Genomic DNA, 17,378 nt, shown 5'->3' with positions numbered 1-17,378 from the left:
TTTTTCCTTATCTCCGTAGAATTATGTCCGCTTCTACACCTCTTAGGCGCCTCTTGTTTCATTTTCGCCTTGATTTTTCTTCCAACTCTTCTTTCTTTCACTCTCTTCCCATCTCTTGTCCTTCTCCTACTCCCTTCATCCATCTTCAAACGCTCCTTCTTTGAATCTCAGAGCCGTAGCTGTCACCAGCTGAAGTGGAAAATAGATGAAACCTTGAGGGCCAGAATGACACTTGGTGGATTGCCAAAATGGCTGCTACACGCTGCATAATTACTAAGCTGATTTCCACAATATGTGCTCATCCTGTCAGTCTGAGGTGAAATGCTGGCCTCAAGCCTGGTTGGGACTGATAGCTGTTAATAATGATCTGACTCATTGGTTTGTAGATTCAATGGGATCATTGTAAATGAACTCGCAGACTGAGCTGGAATCTTGATAATGTTAATCATGCTTGATCCATCATCTAACATCTAGATGGTTAATAGGGGCTAATGGCTCCTCTCATGCCCGCCTCTGTCCCAATCATTGGCCGAGTATAGCGGAGAGAGAGCTAGCTTAATTGTTTTTTGCTATCCTGCAAATTAAAGGAGAATTTCAGTTTATTACAACTTAGGTCTAATTTTTATGATGATGATCATGGTAACAATATACTCACCATTGTAATTGCTGATATTTGGGAGCATAGCAACATCACTACAACAGCCAGGTGGTGTAGGGATTAATGCACTCACCACAAACTTAAACCGCCCCGGTTCACGTCCAGCTGGGGACCTTTGTTACAAGCCATTCGCCATCTCTCTCTACTCTCATCTTTCCACTGTCAGATATCTAATAAAGGCAATAAAATGCCCAAAACACAAAACAAACAACAAAAACATTCCTACGACAAAGAGTGACGGGACCAGCGGTCATACGATCTGATTACCTAAATAACTTTAGTTGAAGATCCAACAAGAAGTGATCACATCTGCAATGTTGGTAATAATCCCTCAACTACAGCAAGTATGGAGGGTCATGTTTGAACGTTGGTCTGTAAACAATGATGAACAGTTTGGGTCATAATTTCAATGTATGCCTTTGTTATCTCTTCTCTTTTTTGTCTTATCATCTGACTGCTCATGTTTCTTTCCCCCTCAAATTTCTTTTCTGCAATATTGTCCCTGTGTTCCCAGATCTCAGCAGTCCAACAGTTTTTATTACTAATGGAAATAATGGTTAAATTACAAAAATAAAACCCAAAAATGGAATTCTTCTTCTTTTTCTTTTTTTTAAATGAAAAACATGTAAATGTGTGATGTGAAGTTTCTAGTCATAGTTTCTGATCACTAACCAAACCTTGTGGCTGCAGAAACTAACAGCAGCTTCCTGTTAGTTCAAAACACTAATCAGTGTGATCAGAGAGTGCTGGAGCTAGTTAATGGGAGAGTGACAGACACCCACACACAGAGGGACACAGACTCCCCAGAGACCCTCAACAGGGTGCTGCGTGTGTGTGTGTGTGTGTGTGTGTCTGTGTGTGTGTGTATGAGAGAGTGTGATGGGTGCTGGGTTACTGTGGTTGTTAACAGGGGCCCCTAATCCTGGGGCCGGGCTCTAATCCTGCCACTGGTCTGTTGTGGACTGTGACCCTGATGGCGCGTGTCTCTGTGCACCCCCTCCATACACACACACACACACCCTGGCCAGCACGTTACCCCTCACAGCTGAGGAGACACAGCAGCTGAGACAGCAGAGGACCCCGTTAAATTAAATAAACACATACACACATACTATACATGGAAACAGGTACAACATAGATCTATGCAGAGCATACACACAAACACATACAGTACACAAGCTCAGATTGACACGGTCCCCCAGAGACAGATATGTGCCAACACACACAAAAATGCACACAACACACACACAAAGACAGCTGACAGTGCCACAGCAGCCTTACAATAACAAACAGTTGAGCTACTAGAAATACCAGAGCAAGAGATGAGACTAGAGGCCTGAAAACTGAAACCAACACAAAACACATCCTGCAGATTCCAGCAGCAACAAGAACCAACCGAAAGATGGCAGAAATTTTTATTCATGCCAAACTGCCGGGATTGGCCAATTCAATCCTTGATTAGGACTCTGTGCTTTGTATATCAGACCCCTGATTACAGCCGCTGCTTGAAGCCAATTCCAGTTATTGATGATTGTTATGACTAAATTCACAAAGCAATCAGACAGAAAACATTTTCAGCTGCATGAAAAAGGCTTACATTTATAGTGTCAATGAGTGATAAATATCAGGCGCAGGGGTGGAAAAAACTGCAAATAAGCATCTACAGAGTGCCCAACAAAACACAATTACTGTTACCATTTCTTGCATTTCACTGCATTCACCCCCCCACCCAACCAGTCCCACTGAAGGCCAAGTATGCAAACAGTCATCAAAATGGCACTTAATCAAAGCAGAAACAGCTTTAGATTTGGTACAGAGAATACATGTTTGTTCATCTCTACAGTAGCTTTGTTTTGTTCATTTAATCCAGACGGGGTGCATAAAGCAGATAACCACAAAGTCAAACAGCAACAGAGACACCTGAGGAGCTTTTTATTCACAGAGAAACAGCACCAGCTCAGACAAACCACAGCTGATAACAGCAGGAGCTGGGCTGCAAAAAGCATGTCTTCAACCAACGAGCCACATTCAACCAACAATATAAATATCCATCGCCTTAAAAAATCATTATGAAATGATTGAATGATCTTACAACGTGCACCATGTTTGTTCTGCATCTTACTAAAAGTGTTTTTACAACTTAAAAACATGTGATTCCATATTCAAAGAGAAGGCTCTCTCAAACACAGAAGATAAGCAGGTGTGTTACAGAGCAATAGGAGGTAAAAATACTTCAAAATAAAGTGCTTGAAACATGTTTTCTAAAGTCGTTATTCAAAAAGCAATAACAGACATATAAACCAGAGCTTCCCTCCAGCATCTGTCAAACATTACATGCACTTCATGGGATGAACACAAAAACTACTACCCCGTTATTTAACACTACTTCCTGATAAAATTGTCTAAAGTCGAACACAAATCAAGCCGGCAAGTTACAGCTTTTAATAACAAAAGAAGAAGACACTTCATTCGTCATTGTAGGCGTACAACGAAATTATGTTTGGTAAAACTCAAGAGACCAGCAGCTTTCATAACACTAGTCACAGGACTTACTCTGTCTGTCTGAATCTGAGTTAAGCCTCACGAAGACTCCAGGTAGAGATGGTGCTGGAGGAAGAAGTATTTAGTAATGAATGTGTGGTACAGTAGTATTTAGTAGCAGAAGATTTAGAGCCCTGAGAACATCGAGACAATTTCAAAGCCTACAGCAAACAGCTAGCTGATCGCTGAACTGTTTATACAATATGTTCTGTGCATGCATGAGAGAAAATAACTACTGAGTAATGTGTATTTGCACTCCTCTGATCAAACAGACTCGTCATATACTTGGTAGATAAACTGACAAGATGATTTTTTTGTTTTGCTTGGCTCCGTGTTGTTAGTGTCAGGGCCCAAATGTATGTGAGTGGATCAGACTTTGGCAACGTGCATGCGGTTGGTAGAGTGAGGCGGGACAATCTGGAAATAGATACGGAAGTAGTAGAGCTGTGAAGCAGCAGACAGATAAAAAGGTAAGGGGTAGCGGAGCTGTGCTTGGCAGAAAAAGAGCTATAGTGACTGAGCATTCACTGGAAAGAAGCTTTTGGCAAAAGGAATATCAGAAATGGAGCAGCATCTGGTAATATATAGAGGGCTCGGTTAGTGCAGCGACAATTCATATTTGACAGACGTGCTTTAGGTAGTGTAGCAGTATTTGGTGACCCGGAGCAACGAGTGCAGCTGTGGAGTAGACGGGTGGAAGACAGGTGGGTGGTTGTGATAGCGGAGCAGGTAGTGGTAGTAAAAAGGCCGGGGCAGAGCAGTATACGGCGGTAGACAGCTGAGAGGTTGGGTAGCGGAGCAGTATCGGGCGATGTACAGCCAGAGGGTTTGGATAGATGCTGAATGGAAGAAGAGCTGACTGGTTTGTTCCACACTTCTCTTCCACACCGTTTACTTAGCCAGCGTGGGCCGCCTCTTTAAACACACAAGTCACTGCACAAAAATACACATTTACTTCACTGGGCGGTCCTCTAACAGTAACACAATAACACGACCCCACTGCAAAGCACCCATAAATCTACTTAATGGAGCGTCCAGGAAACCGACAAAACCAGTAAAAACTTAGATGTGCCAAAAAGACGAGGTCAAGTGACATTTCTTTGCCCGACATGAAAAGGCAAACTGTCTCTCTTTGTTTATCATAAATAAACCACCAGCTAGAAGTCAGGAAAAAAAATAAAATGAAGTAGTAGTAAGGGGAAAGCAGGACACAAGAAATCTCTAATGGAAAAGTAGGAGACAGGAAGACCTTGACTTGGGATAAAAAATCTGAAGAGCGACCTCCGTGACAGAAGGATATAGATGAATGGATGGAAAACAGAAGGACTTAGATAGATAAATGCAGATTAATTGACAAAACTAAACATACAGTATGTCAGGAAGCAAGGCGTCTGCAAGTTTCTTCAAGTTGATTCAATGAAATTTAATTATTTTACCCTTGCAATGCTGTTTAAAATGAAACGGAAGACTTCGTTTGAAAATGAAAAATCAAAGCCGCTGTGAAAAACTGTGCAAAAAGAAAAAAAAAAAAAAAAAAAAAAAGCGCAATATGGAAACTGAACACTTTTTAATTTTAAAACGATGTGAAAATAATTCTCAGGACCTGCAGATAAACTACGAAAGACAAATAAAAATCAAAAAGGATGGACAAGATACTTACAGTGAAGAAGAGGTCCATGACGCGGGTGTCCAGCAGCGCTTCCCTCCAGGACTCCGTAGGCTTGAGCGTGACGTTCTGCGTGGCCTCGAACATGGCGATGTAGTGGCGCCCCAGTGACCCGCCGCCAGTTAAGGCCAACAGCAGCATGAGAAAGAGGAGGAGGAGGAGGAGGAGGAGGAAGATGAGGAGGAGCGCCACACACAAAAACACAGCAGCTCCTGTCACTACGCTCCCTTCTCAATGGGTATTTTGGTCTCTGTGGCAGGTCTTGGGTTTCTTGTGGCTCGCAGCAGAAACTTCTTAGTCACTTGTTAACTAACTCACCCTCTCATTACCTCTGTGGATCTTTATTACGCAAAAAGCTTTAATTTCTCTTACCCTCCCCTCCTTTGTTGCTTTGTTTTCTTGTCCTCCCTCACTTCTCTTTCTCCCTCGTCAGCTCTTCATCTGCCAGTTTTCAACCCGCAAAAGAAACTCTTGCTTTCTTTCTCACCGTTAAAGCCTCTTTTCCCTCTCCTCCTTTCCCTCCAGCTTTTTGTCTTTTCCAGTCTTTACCCTCCACTGACACCCTTTCGCCTTCTTGTCCTCTTGTTCACCTCTCTTCCTACCAGCACTCTTCTCTTTTGCACACTCAGATTTCTCCTCTCTGCTTCCTCAAGACCTTAAACACCCAAGACACACTCTCGCTGCAGCCAATCTGCGCTGCTCTGCCTCTGAGTCCACTCCTCTACAAGATGTCCTCGAGACTCCTTACTGCCCTGAAACACTCCCTCTCCCTCCTCAGCCAATCACCACTCACTTTGTCTCTTCTCTTGAAGGCTTTCCAAGACCAAAGCAACTTCTCTTTGCCCCCATAACACACATTCCAACACTTAAAACTTCTATTACACACTTTGCTCCTTTGCCAACACTCCCTTTCTCCTCTTGACCACTTCCCAAATCTCTCTTTACCCTTCACAAGATGCTGTCTCTCTTCCCATACGACACACACACTCCTTATTTAAGACTCCATCTAAACCCACAACACACACACACTCAGTCTCTTCTAAAAGCAATAAAGACTTTTTCATCTTAATCCTTTTCAAAACAGCTCTTTTCTTTTTTTTGTTTTAAACAAGTCTCTTTCTTTATGCCCACACAACACACTTTCTCTCTTCTCTTTATTGAAGACTTTCTCTACACCCACAAGAAGCTTTTCACAAACCCACAACACACACACATTCTCCCTACGCAGCCACAACACTTCCCGTCATTCAATACTTATTCACACACACACTCACAACATGCTCTTTCCTTGGCTCACCAAGAACAAACCCTCGCTCTCTCTCTCTAACACACCAATCAAAATTTCGTTCCTTTCTTTGAACCACTTTCACATGTCCTTTCTCACTCAGAAAAAAAAACTTAGCTCCTAGTCTTCAAAGCGTACGCTCCTCTCAATCTTACCTTACTACAGAAACGTTTCTATGCCCAGCTATTCAAAACTCTCTTCCCTTCCTCGCTCAATCCTCCTCCGTCACATGACTCAACAAAACAATCTCAGGACATTTTACAAACCTCTGACCCCTTCGTTAGTCATGATACTTTCTTAACCCCCCTCTATTTCCTGTTAAGCAGCTTTTAGGTTGGAAAACAGCAAAATCTTATTCCACTCTGTCTGACAGTATCATGGACATATTTTGTACCGGGTTGAAGCTACAGTATAGTTTTTACACTGACTGAGATATTCAAACTAGGGCTGCAACTAAACATTATTTCTATTATCACTGAATTTGCCAATTATCTTCTTGATTAATAGTTTAGTCTATAGAAATGTGAAAAGTGCATCTTCAAATGTCTTGTTTTGTCTGACTGACAGTTAAAAACCCAAATAAAGCAGCTAATTCTCACAATAAACAAGTTAAAAGCATTTTTGACATAAACTATTAATAGATGTGCTAAATAGTTGTCAATTTATTTTCGATTAACTACTCAATAGTTTCAGCTCTAATTCAAACCCAAAATCCAATATGTTTTATGGCTGCACCACTCCATCAAATAGAAATATTATAAATTTCCTGCCTGTCACTTTATATACATCTCTCCAAACTTCAACCCGACTCATCTGGTATCTTTAGAAACTTTGAAATCTTCAATAAAGATCACATAAAGTGCTGTGGCTTTCAACTATGTCTGGCTGCACAGCATGAGTTTGTTATGACTGACAACATGTGGCTCAGTGGAATATGAATTATTGTATTGTTTTCTATCCAGGATACTGGATAAAAGGATCATTCTGTTACACTTACTACCAGTAATTACAATCTTTATGTTCATTTGTGATGGTTATGTTTCAATATATTCTGCATATGTTGATTTGCAGCTTGATGCTTGTAAAAAAAAAAAAAAAAAAAAAAAAATTACGATCTCATTCTTTCTGTCTTCCATTACCCACACAAAACTGTATCACTATCCTGTGGCTCGGTGACAGCAGGAGGGGGAAACTTCCAGAGGAATGTTTGATCAAAGCCAAACAGCGGCAGAGGCCGGCGAGGTCACGCATTGCTCCGACACCAGCCCACAGTCACTCCCCATGCACACACCCCACAACAACACACCACAGTACACTTTTCGGCACAAAAGTTGGCACCTGTCTAAGGGTCTGTGGGATTGTGTGTGTGTGTATGTGTGTCCGTTCAATGCTTGGCTTTCAGGCCTTGTTAAAAATAGTCGTGGTGAGGCAGAAGACCTCTAACTGAACTTTTCTGAAGGGAGAGGGAATGAGAAAGAGATCAGAATAAGTAAGGAGTATGCTACGATATGACTAATTTTATGTTTCTGTATTTTTTTTTTTTATACTTTCTGTACTTTCCCTCCTTTCGCTTGCTTTTAAGTACTCTTGATTTACAACTTTCACGTCTGTCTTGATGTTGATTTTACTAAATTAACCAGGTTAAATAAAGACTTCTATGAACTAAATCAAATCCCTGCATGTTAAGCATTCAGACGAAGATAAAATAGGCAGGAAAGATACAAGGGGGGGGGGGGGGGGAGTAAAAGAGCAAGTGGATATTAACTTCTAGAACAAGTGGGACTGAGCCAGTCTCGCAGCCTGCAGACAGAGGCCGTCTCCTTTGGGAGGGACCACCTTGGTGACAGAGGTTGTACAAACCCTCCTAAAGATCATATGACTGAGAGAAAACTCACAAGAGACCTCAGGAATGATAACTACACAACGACATCGACTGCTTAACGCAGCCGGACAGAGACATAAGACAGGTCTGACAGGTTTTTAACAACAAAAAAGATGCAAACACTCAAATTTAAGGGGATTAAAAAAGGGAGAGTTTCATCGAAAATAGATTAAAGAATGTTTGAAACCTTTTGGATAAAATTAAGAGCAGAAATGAAAAGCAATTTCAATATTAAAAAAACATTTTCAAATTTTCTGCTTGACTGGGTTTATTTCTCCAAAAGGTTAGCGCACAAAGAAAGCTCATCATCTGTGAGACCTCTAAAAACACAGCTCTTTAAATATGTTAAACACAAGATTTAAATTGTATTGAAGACTATTCAGGCATTGAGTTTAGATAATGGAATTTCAAACATTTAAGAGGGAACAATGAGGACTTGAGGTGAAACATGTTTACTTCTGTACCGTTTAGCCTAGAAGATAAGATGACCTTTAGCATCAAAGTGGCTGAGTGACAGTAGAGTACTACAAACTGCCTGATGCCAGAAAATGTTTCTAGAGTTAGGAAGGCTGCTGACAAATTAGTACAACATAGGTTCCAAATTCACTAATTATTCACCACATAACATGTGGGTAATAAAATAGATCTGATGTGTTTCTGTGTAGTAATTATTCCACTTATTCACAAGTGTTTTTCCAAGTTAAACATCACAGTTCTGTGACTATTACAAAACCTTTATATACTGCCCTGAAAACAAATTACATGATCTAAAATTACAGTTTAAACTACTTCTCCTGATTGTTCTGTGGCTTCATTTTAAGCTGTATATATGTGTGTGTGTGTGAGAGAGTGTGTGTGTGTGTGTGTGAGTGTGTGTGTGTGGGGTATACATGCTTCAAGGATGAGTAATGTATGCGGAGTGACTAGGACATGTGGCTGTGGTTTGGTGGGTTTTTAAAAGACATCACCTGCTACTATCTCAACCCTTCCAGCGGGCTCAAGAATAACTAATGTGACACGTCAATTTTCCACTGGAGAGATATGACGGACTGACAGATAAACAGACACACACAAGAACACACAAACACGTTGGACTGACCTAATACACAGGCAAATGCAAAACCACTGACCACAAGAGTTTTAAATAAAACACAAGAGAAAAGATTCACACAGCCTTAGTTCTCACGCGCAGTTGCCAAATTTGCAAGAGCATAGACATATAAACACATGCTGTAATACCTTAATTAACACCAGCCACCGGTCAAATGCCAATAAAACTGCTACTGCTAGGTTTGTCTCATCCACCAGCCGGAGAAACAACATTTCAAGTTTAATTTCCTGTCCTGATTTTTCATTTTGACCACAGACCTCTTTCACCTTCTCATCTTTAGTAACAGACACTCGGCCGTCCAGTATTTATGGTTTTGCATGTTAACCTTAGCCCAGGTAGTGGGCATCGACATACGGCTCCACTTCAAAGCGTCGGGGAACATAGTTGCAATAAAAAGTCATCATTCTTTCCTTCATGGGTTGTAATTCAGCAATGCGTTGCTATGCATAAACTAACCACATGGTTACAAAACAGCAAATGTGGGCTGAGCCCTTTCTGAATGCACAAGAGACGCTGAATTATGTTGACCGCAAAACCAAACAAAATATGTCGACGACAAAATCTTAATCTTGTAATTTTTGTGGGTGTTGATTTTGGTACCGCATGCTACCAAAAGTGGATAACCCATTAATTATAAAGTTCAGAAAGTACATGCTCAGTGCCATCACGGATTTGATTTGTGTCACTTGTCACAAAACGGTTGTTAAAAAGGGCAAAACCAGCATGTTTGCACCATGTTTTAGTTTCTTAACTAGAGCTCAAACGTTTGCAGACTATTTTCCAATGCATTCAATCCAGATTTACATTTTTGAATGTATTTTTCAAACTATTTCTGGTTGCTACTGGTTTCTATTAATTTTTGTACAGTAAATACAATCAATTAGCAGACTCTTGAAACTTTAAAATTAGTAAGTTTTTCTCGGTTTTTGCTCTTTTTCGCCTCTGTCTTTCTGGAGAAATTGTGTTGGCTGTGTTTTGTTCACCTCTTTATTGGGGACATCTCATTTTAGCTTTTTTGGAGAAAATAATTATAACTTTCTACCAGAGTGCAATAAACAGTGCATCACAAAATGGTACCTTTACTGATGCAGGGTCATTCAATTTGACTTGAAAAGTCTGCGCTGTGTTACCTCAAAACAATAATGTAACTAACAGAAATGAATCAAGGCTCAAACAAGTTTCAAGAGTCCAATAGATGCCTGGAACAGTAAAAAAAAACCATAAAATTTCAAAGACAAAGAAGCATGGTTTACAAACTGTAATGAAAAGTATACGTGATAATTAGTAAATGAGCTAAATCATGCAATACCGCTGGTATGGTCCTTCAAGCCATTCGACTAGATTACGACTAATCTAATTTGACTTCACACTTCACATTTCCAGTTTCACTTTCCGTTTTTTTTAAAGCACTTAACAGATCAACCTGATTATATTTTCATTACTGCTTTAAATACCCAACAACAGGACTATCTCAGTAATCTGAACATTTTGCGAGCCTGAACGACCTTTGTGTCTGAGGGTCGTGGATTAGCGAGCTTCTCCTGTATCCTCTATTCATTATGGTTGATCCTTACTGAGGATGGTGGTGCTGCACAGGAAGACTGGGCTGAGCGTCTGCCAGCGGCTGTGCGAGGAGTGCAGCGCTATGCTAAGGCGCGTGGTAGGGTTTAAGTGATATATCCTGCCTTAAGTCTCCCCTGCAGCCTCGCCATGTGAAATAACAGTCCAGGAATACCTCCTCACTGGCCCACCCCCTCCCTTCCCTTCCCTTTCCTTTCCCATTTCCTTCGAGTGTTTAGCCCCCATCTGTTTAGACAGCAGTTGTCATTAATTCTGCCTCTACTGAACTGAACCAATCATATATCAATAATGCCACGGTATGTGATGCCAGCTTGTTTTTTTCTGAAGGAGAAAGTGATAATCTGTGTATAAAGGTGGTGATTCAGACCTCAGGTTGTTGGATATGTGTTGGATGTTTAACCTATACACTGCATCCCTCCTTTTTATTCCAGTAACATATTACATGTTTATTAAGGGTTGTAGGAAGAGAAATGAGGACATCTCGGAGGGGAAAATATTACTATAATAAATATTCAACTGCCTTCATTTAAAATGACAATCTGTGAGATTCATGATTTGTTTCTCTTTTTTCTTGTTGGTAAGTGCTCCATGATGGCGACTGGTGCTCATGCCAACTCCTTTGTTATTGTTCGCTGTGTCTGAATTACGTGACGAGTGTAAAATGCACCATGTCTCCTGAAACATTTAAGTGTCAGTGTTTAGAATTGCAAATGGAAAAGCCTTCATGAACTGGTCTGTTTGAATCAGTGCAGCGAAACAGTAGAAAATGGACACATGTCAAAGACAACTACTGTAAATCTCACATAATTCAGAAAATACATGTGCTAACACAACGTCCATCAGCATATTACCCGTGCTTGAACATGCTCCTCAGCATCTGTTTAGACAGTAGTAGTTGAAGATCCTCCATACAGGTCAGGGCCAAGGCAAACATCCAGCATCAGCTTACACATTCCTAATCCTAACCTTAAACTGAGGGCCAAAATGCCTATAAATTGACCCCTGAACAGCTAATGAGAATACTGAGCCAGGCCGAGGCAAGTGTGGGGCTGACAGCCGTCTCTTCGACACAAGAATAACTCCTCATAAGGCTGTTGGGGGTAATTACTGCTCAGAACCTCATGCCGCTTATTACGCCTACTTAAATATAAGAAAAAAACTCCAAACAGCAGAAGTCTGCTCTCTTATGACTAAAGTTTATATGTCAACAGAGAGATATAGAAATTAAATCAGCAGTGCATCAGTGAAGGAGGCGGTGAACGCCATGCTTTAATTTGAAACAACTTGAGTTTCTGAGAGCTGATATACCGTGAAATCTACACATTCCTTTCTGGTGAAGAAAACAACAGGTGGGAGAAAACTACATCGGAAACTGCTGGAGAACAAAGTGCCACCGGCTTTTATAGCAGCACATTTGATAGACATGAATCTCAAGATTCCCACAGATGCCAAAGACATCTAAACAACACAAGACAGATCCAAATATGTTGGTTAACGCGGCAGCATTGCGGCAACAGAAGGGATGGAGGGGTGATCTATCTGTCAACTCGGACAGCCATTTACAGCACCTGACCGCCGTCGTAGCCTCAAGGCCTGACCGCGACCCTGGCCAGTGTCAAGCCTTGTGCCGAGTGACACGGTGTCGTACAGACGCCGGGGAGCGTGCACCCACCAGATGACACCAGAGCCAAAGGGCCGAGGTTCAGACGGCGGCGAGGACAGATGACACGCATGCCGCTCGGTTCGTCAAAGGGAGGGAGGCGTTTTAAAAAGGCTCTTTGAGCTGGTTGAGGAGTGTGTGAGTGTGTGTATTTGTGTGTAAAAGGTGGCGGCTGTCAGCCACGCAATTAAGGAGAGGCCCCCTGACACCCATACTGGCATACGTTTGCATCACATCACACAGGCACAGGCGTGTTGTGACACTTGCAGACAGGCGGCTACACTCATTCAGGCTTCCCAGCGGTCTTCATCAATCTGTTCTCCTTTTCAACAACAGCCTAGACACTAAAGACTTCACATACACTCTCATGCACACAGAATTTCAAGAACAGCACTTCATTTGAGAATTTATATGTTATTTCTATGGCCTGAGACAATCCATTCAAGATTTGTGACAACTCAGCATCAATAAACCAGACAATCACAGATCTATTTTCATACAACTAGTACCATGGGGAGACCTCAGGTTACTTAGGAATCATCTGGCTACCTTCATAGTCATTTACATTTATTTAATGACTTTGTGAGGGTGTCTTCAGGTTGCAGACAGCCGCCATGACTAATTCTTAATGCTACCTAAACGAGGTAAATGTCAATATGCGAATATAATCAGGCTGAGAATGCTAACATGCTAGTTAGCACTAAAGTACAGCTGAGGTTGATGAGCATGTCATTAGTTTTGCAGGTATTTGGTAAAAAACCGAAGTAATGCACATGTTAAAATTTTGACCCAATGATGGCGCTAGATCTGATATTTGATCATTTTCAAGCCCACAGTAACCTGCTTTAACCTCATATCCCAAGTTCCCTTAGAGGTATGGAAACTGTGCTAGTGGCTACACATCCATTCACATACAACAATAAATCAAAATTACACTGTACACTTAATTACACTGTACACCTAATACAAACATGCAAACACACATACACACACACACATATGCGCACACACACAAAGGACTTTAAAGTGCATCTTTGAGAACACACACATATCGTGCCAGGCATACCAAGGGGAGCCGAGGGCCAAGGCAGGGTGGTGGGCTGCTGGAATGATACGGGGATGGACACACAGACACCTCTTTGAAAGTGATACATGGCCCTGGCTGGCAGCAAGCGCCACTCCAGATCCCTTCAGACAGGCAGAGAGGATGCCAGGCTGGTTGGGATTTAGGCCGTAATGAGCCCGGCCACACACACACGTGCGCACACACACACACACACACACACACACACACACACACACACACACACAGTGTTCCTAAGTTCGCTCAACAATGCGGCCAACTGCAAAGATAATATGGAAGTGTGCACAAGAGACGAACTACAAAGTAAAACTGATGGACAGATATGCATTCCTGGTATCGCATATTTGTAGACACACACACACACACACACACACACACACACACACACACACACACACACACACACACACACACACACACACACACACACACACACACACACACACACACACACACACACACACACACACACAGGAGAAGCAACACGGATGGATTTGCCATTATAGAGACAACACATACTCATCTACACAAAACAGTCATGTATATTTACGCAAAGATATAAACGTAAACACAAACAAACACGCTTGTGAAGACATTCCACGGACTTAATTTCCTGACATTAGCATGACCCTCTTCTCTTAACCTGAAATAGCTCTGCCACATTTTCAAAGTGAGGAGGACGTTCAAGACATTTATTTGTGTCCTGATATGAACATTTTCCTCAATAACACTTAATTTGTCTCATTTTGTACTTTTAATCATCTAAAAGTAAATTAAATAGAGATTAGTTCAACAATAGTAGATGCTTTACAACATCAAATTAGGTCCATTAGAGTAAGCAATATAAATGGAGAGATGATAAATTATAAACAAATATCACCTTTAATTATTTGGAAAGCAGCAATTTGAGGAACATGATTGTTGTAAATCTTAATTTCACTGTAGCTTACTTCCCTCTAAGTAAGTTGAAGTTAAAATAATGTCAGTACAGTAGACACGGACACTTGCTTCTACTCAATTTAACTTCCAAATAAATGGTAAATAATATGTTAAAATATTAAAGTTACATAACAGGGTTAACTAACCTGCTCATCTGACTGCTTTTAGGTGCTGATCTTTTGGATGCTGTTGTAAAGTTATGTCCAGATTTCAGTTATTTAATTGCTGTAAAATGTTAAATATTGTCAAAACTAATAGAAGTGATGGTAAAAACTACAGATATAAGATGGATTGTCTGAATTTGATTCTGTGGCTTCTGTGTAGAAAAAAGTGACTCCTATATCAGTCTGTAGAATAACCCTGTTCTTCACAACAACAAAATATCGTTTCATGGAAAATGCCAAGAGAGACAAAAATGTCAGTAACTGTTACTGACCTGTTTTTTTCCCCTGTCACATATTTCCTGGCTCAATCCATTTTAACTACGTGTCAAGATCTGGAAATCCTCAAATTTGTGTTCCTGATTTTTCCAAGCCAAGTATAATAATGTCAGTCTCTGACCAAGAAAGGATATGATTAGGTGGCAGGAAGTTCCAGCTGAGGACCTGGTTGGCCAAAGCCAGGTAGCGCTGGAAGACAGACGACATCTGGGCGTTGAGGTTTTCTCTGCGGCTGAACTCCTGCAGAACCTCCATGGTCAACATAAAGATCTGACGCAGGCCCTCCTCCTAAACATGAGGGAGTCATAGAAGAACAGAAAAATAAATAAAGAAATAAAAAGTGATGCATTACGGAGAAGGCGATTGTCTGCGACTAGATTGACATGTCAACAACATGCTGGACAACATGTAAGAACAAAAAACACAAGTGAGGCGGGGAACGAACCTGGAAAACACGCTTGCAGCTGCCGTGGAACTCCATGCTGAGGCCGATGCTGCTGGTCTTACTGGAGCTGGAGAACTCACTGAGGAGAGCGGTCAGGATGGAGCAGGCCAGTGTTTGCTGCGGAGAAGGTTGTGTAATCACACAGGTCAAAGGTTATACAAAGAGTTTTACTGAGGTCACACTTGAGTATCATCAGTCAAGAACTCAGAAGGTCTGCGTGTGATTCATGTGGGAGGACTAGCGCTGTGTCTCAAGTCTATACTACATACCAAACACTCCCGTTTTTCCCGGTTTTTCCGGTATTTTCAACCCCTCTCCTGCTGTGCTCCCGTTTTGTTGGAAACTCCTATAATTTGCATGGCCTTCAACCCTCATTATGTATAATCCTCATATGCATGGATCCATAAGTTTTATATGTTTGTCTGACATAACCCGAGTTGCCAGATCGTCTATGAAACACAATCTACACACACGACCTACTATTTCAACCCATCTGTCACCACAACCCCATTCAAGGGGCGTGTGCACAGCTGCTCTCTGCGCAGACAGTCTTTCTTCCTGTCCTCTGCTGCTGATGTGATTCACTGCCTGCAGGTACCGCTGGTAGAGAGGAGGGGCTGCTTTGTCTCAGCCAGCAGCTAAGATACGTGGCAAACCCAGATAAACAGTTAGGCTACATACACACAGCTTTTGTGTTATTAGCTTAACCAGCGGGCTCTGGTTGTATAAAACATACCAGTGGTGGATGAGACACTGCGGGCAAAGCAGTTGAAAATATCGCTTTTCTACATGTTTTACGCTTGTTGAACAGGTGGTTTGATAAAGTACTTATTGGCTTTTTACTCGCAACGGTTTGGTTGTACTTACAAGCGTAATTGAAACCTAAATGTTGGCAGGTATGTGCGAGTAGAGTGAGTTCAGTATGGAAAAGTGACAAAAAAAGTCAGTAGGCATTTATAATGAGCATGTCTCATGAGTATACTACACTTTAGTCCCACAATGCAATGCACAAAGGAAACACAGGAGCTGCTCACAGCTGCAAAACATTAAAACAAATTGCGGTCGGTGGTGAGAGAGCTCAATGAACATCTAAAAAAACAAACAAACATAATTATGAAATCTTTGGGAAAACATTTTGTTTTCTCTTTGTGAAGATTTCTTGGCAGCTACGTTCCAAAGTCACGGTGACATTGACTTCTGTCTGTACACACATTGCACATTTGTTGCATGTCATACTCTTCTCTCTGTCCGTGATTCCTGGCTCCCTCTGCACTTTAGTCTGTCAAATAAAGGCAGAAAATGCCAAAAGAAATACACTTAACACACTTACGGTGATTTTTTTTATACTTGCTGAAAAGTAAATTGGAACAAATTAGTTTATATAGTGGCAACACTGTATACTGTTAGTATTTAGTAAGGAATTGGTAAATAACAATTCTGTTGAGACAAGTTTTTAGAAAAATACCTACACCTACAAATAAAAATTAAAAATAACTAGAAATACGCCACACAGTTGTATGTCTCCATCAACCAGTCTAGTTGCAGTTTACATCAATGTCTGTTGAATAACGGCCAGAAAAGTGTTTCTGCAGAACTTTATGATGTCACACTGAAGCTGACCTTTGACCTTTGGATATAAAATGTAATCACTTCATCATTTTATTCTATTAGACATTTGTGTGAAACTTTGCCATAATTATCTTATGAATTCTTCAGTTATGGCCAAAACCATGTTTTGTGAGGTCACAGTGACCTTGACCTTTGACAACCAAATTCTAATCAGTTCATCTTTGAGAAAAGTGGACATTTATGCCAAATGTAATGAAATTCCCTCCAGGCATTCCAGAGATATTGCGTTCACCAGAATAGGACAGACGTGAGGTCACAGTGACCTTTGACCGACAAAATCTAAATCTAAAAATAAAAACACTTACAGATATACAATATAGATATACAATCACTAGTATAAAGGTAAACACATCATGGGTTACTATAATAGAATAAAGCTATTCTTGAAAGAATCAAGGATAAAACCATCATTTCAGTTTGAGTTGAAATTATTATAGAAACACATTTATATTTGTGA

General features: G+C 41.0%; 1 protein-coding gene across 1 annotated transcript in view; it reads right to left on the bottom strand.

The window, feature by feature from the left end:
• The window catches only part of xpo4 (exportin 4), a 60,538-nt gene that overhangs the window by 32,461 nt on the left and 10,699 nt on the right, over positions 1 to 17,378 (bottom strand). The window contains exons 5-7 of the mRNA XM_067604337.1: positions 15,293 to 15,409; positions 14,983 to 15,135; positions 4,860 to 4,973 (exon numbers count right to left, since the gene is read on the bottom strand). Coding sequence (XP_067460438.1) covers positions 4,860 to 4,973; positions 14,983 to 15,135; positions 15,293 to 15,409 — 384 coding nt within the window. The remainder of the gene's footprint in view (positions 1 to 4,859; positions 4,974 to 14,982; positions 15,136 to 15,292; positions 15,410 to 17,378) is intronic.

The sequence above is a fragment of the Thunnus thynnus genome, chromosome 11 (assembly GCF_963924715.1).
Source record: "Thunnus thynnus chromosome 11, fThuThy2.1, whole genome shotgun sequence".
Taxonomy (NCBI): domain Eukaryota; kingdom Metazoa; phylum Chordata; class Actinopteri; order Scombriformes; family Scombridae; genus Thunnus; species Thunnus thynnus.
Note: the sequence above shows the minus strand (reverse complement) of the source record. Positions and strands in the feature narration are given on the sequence as shown.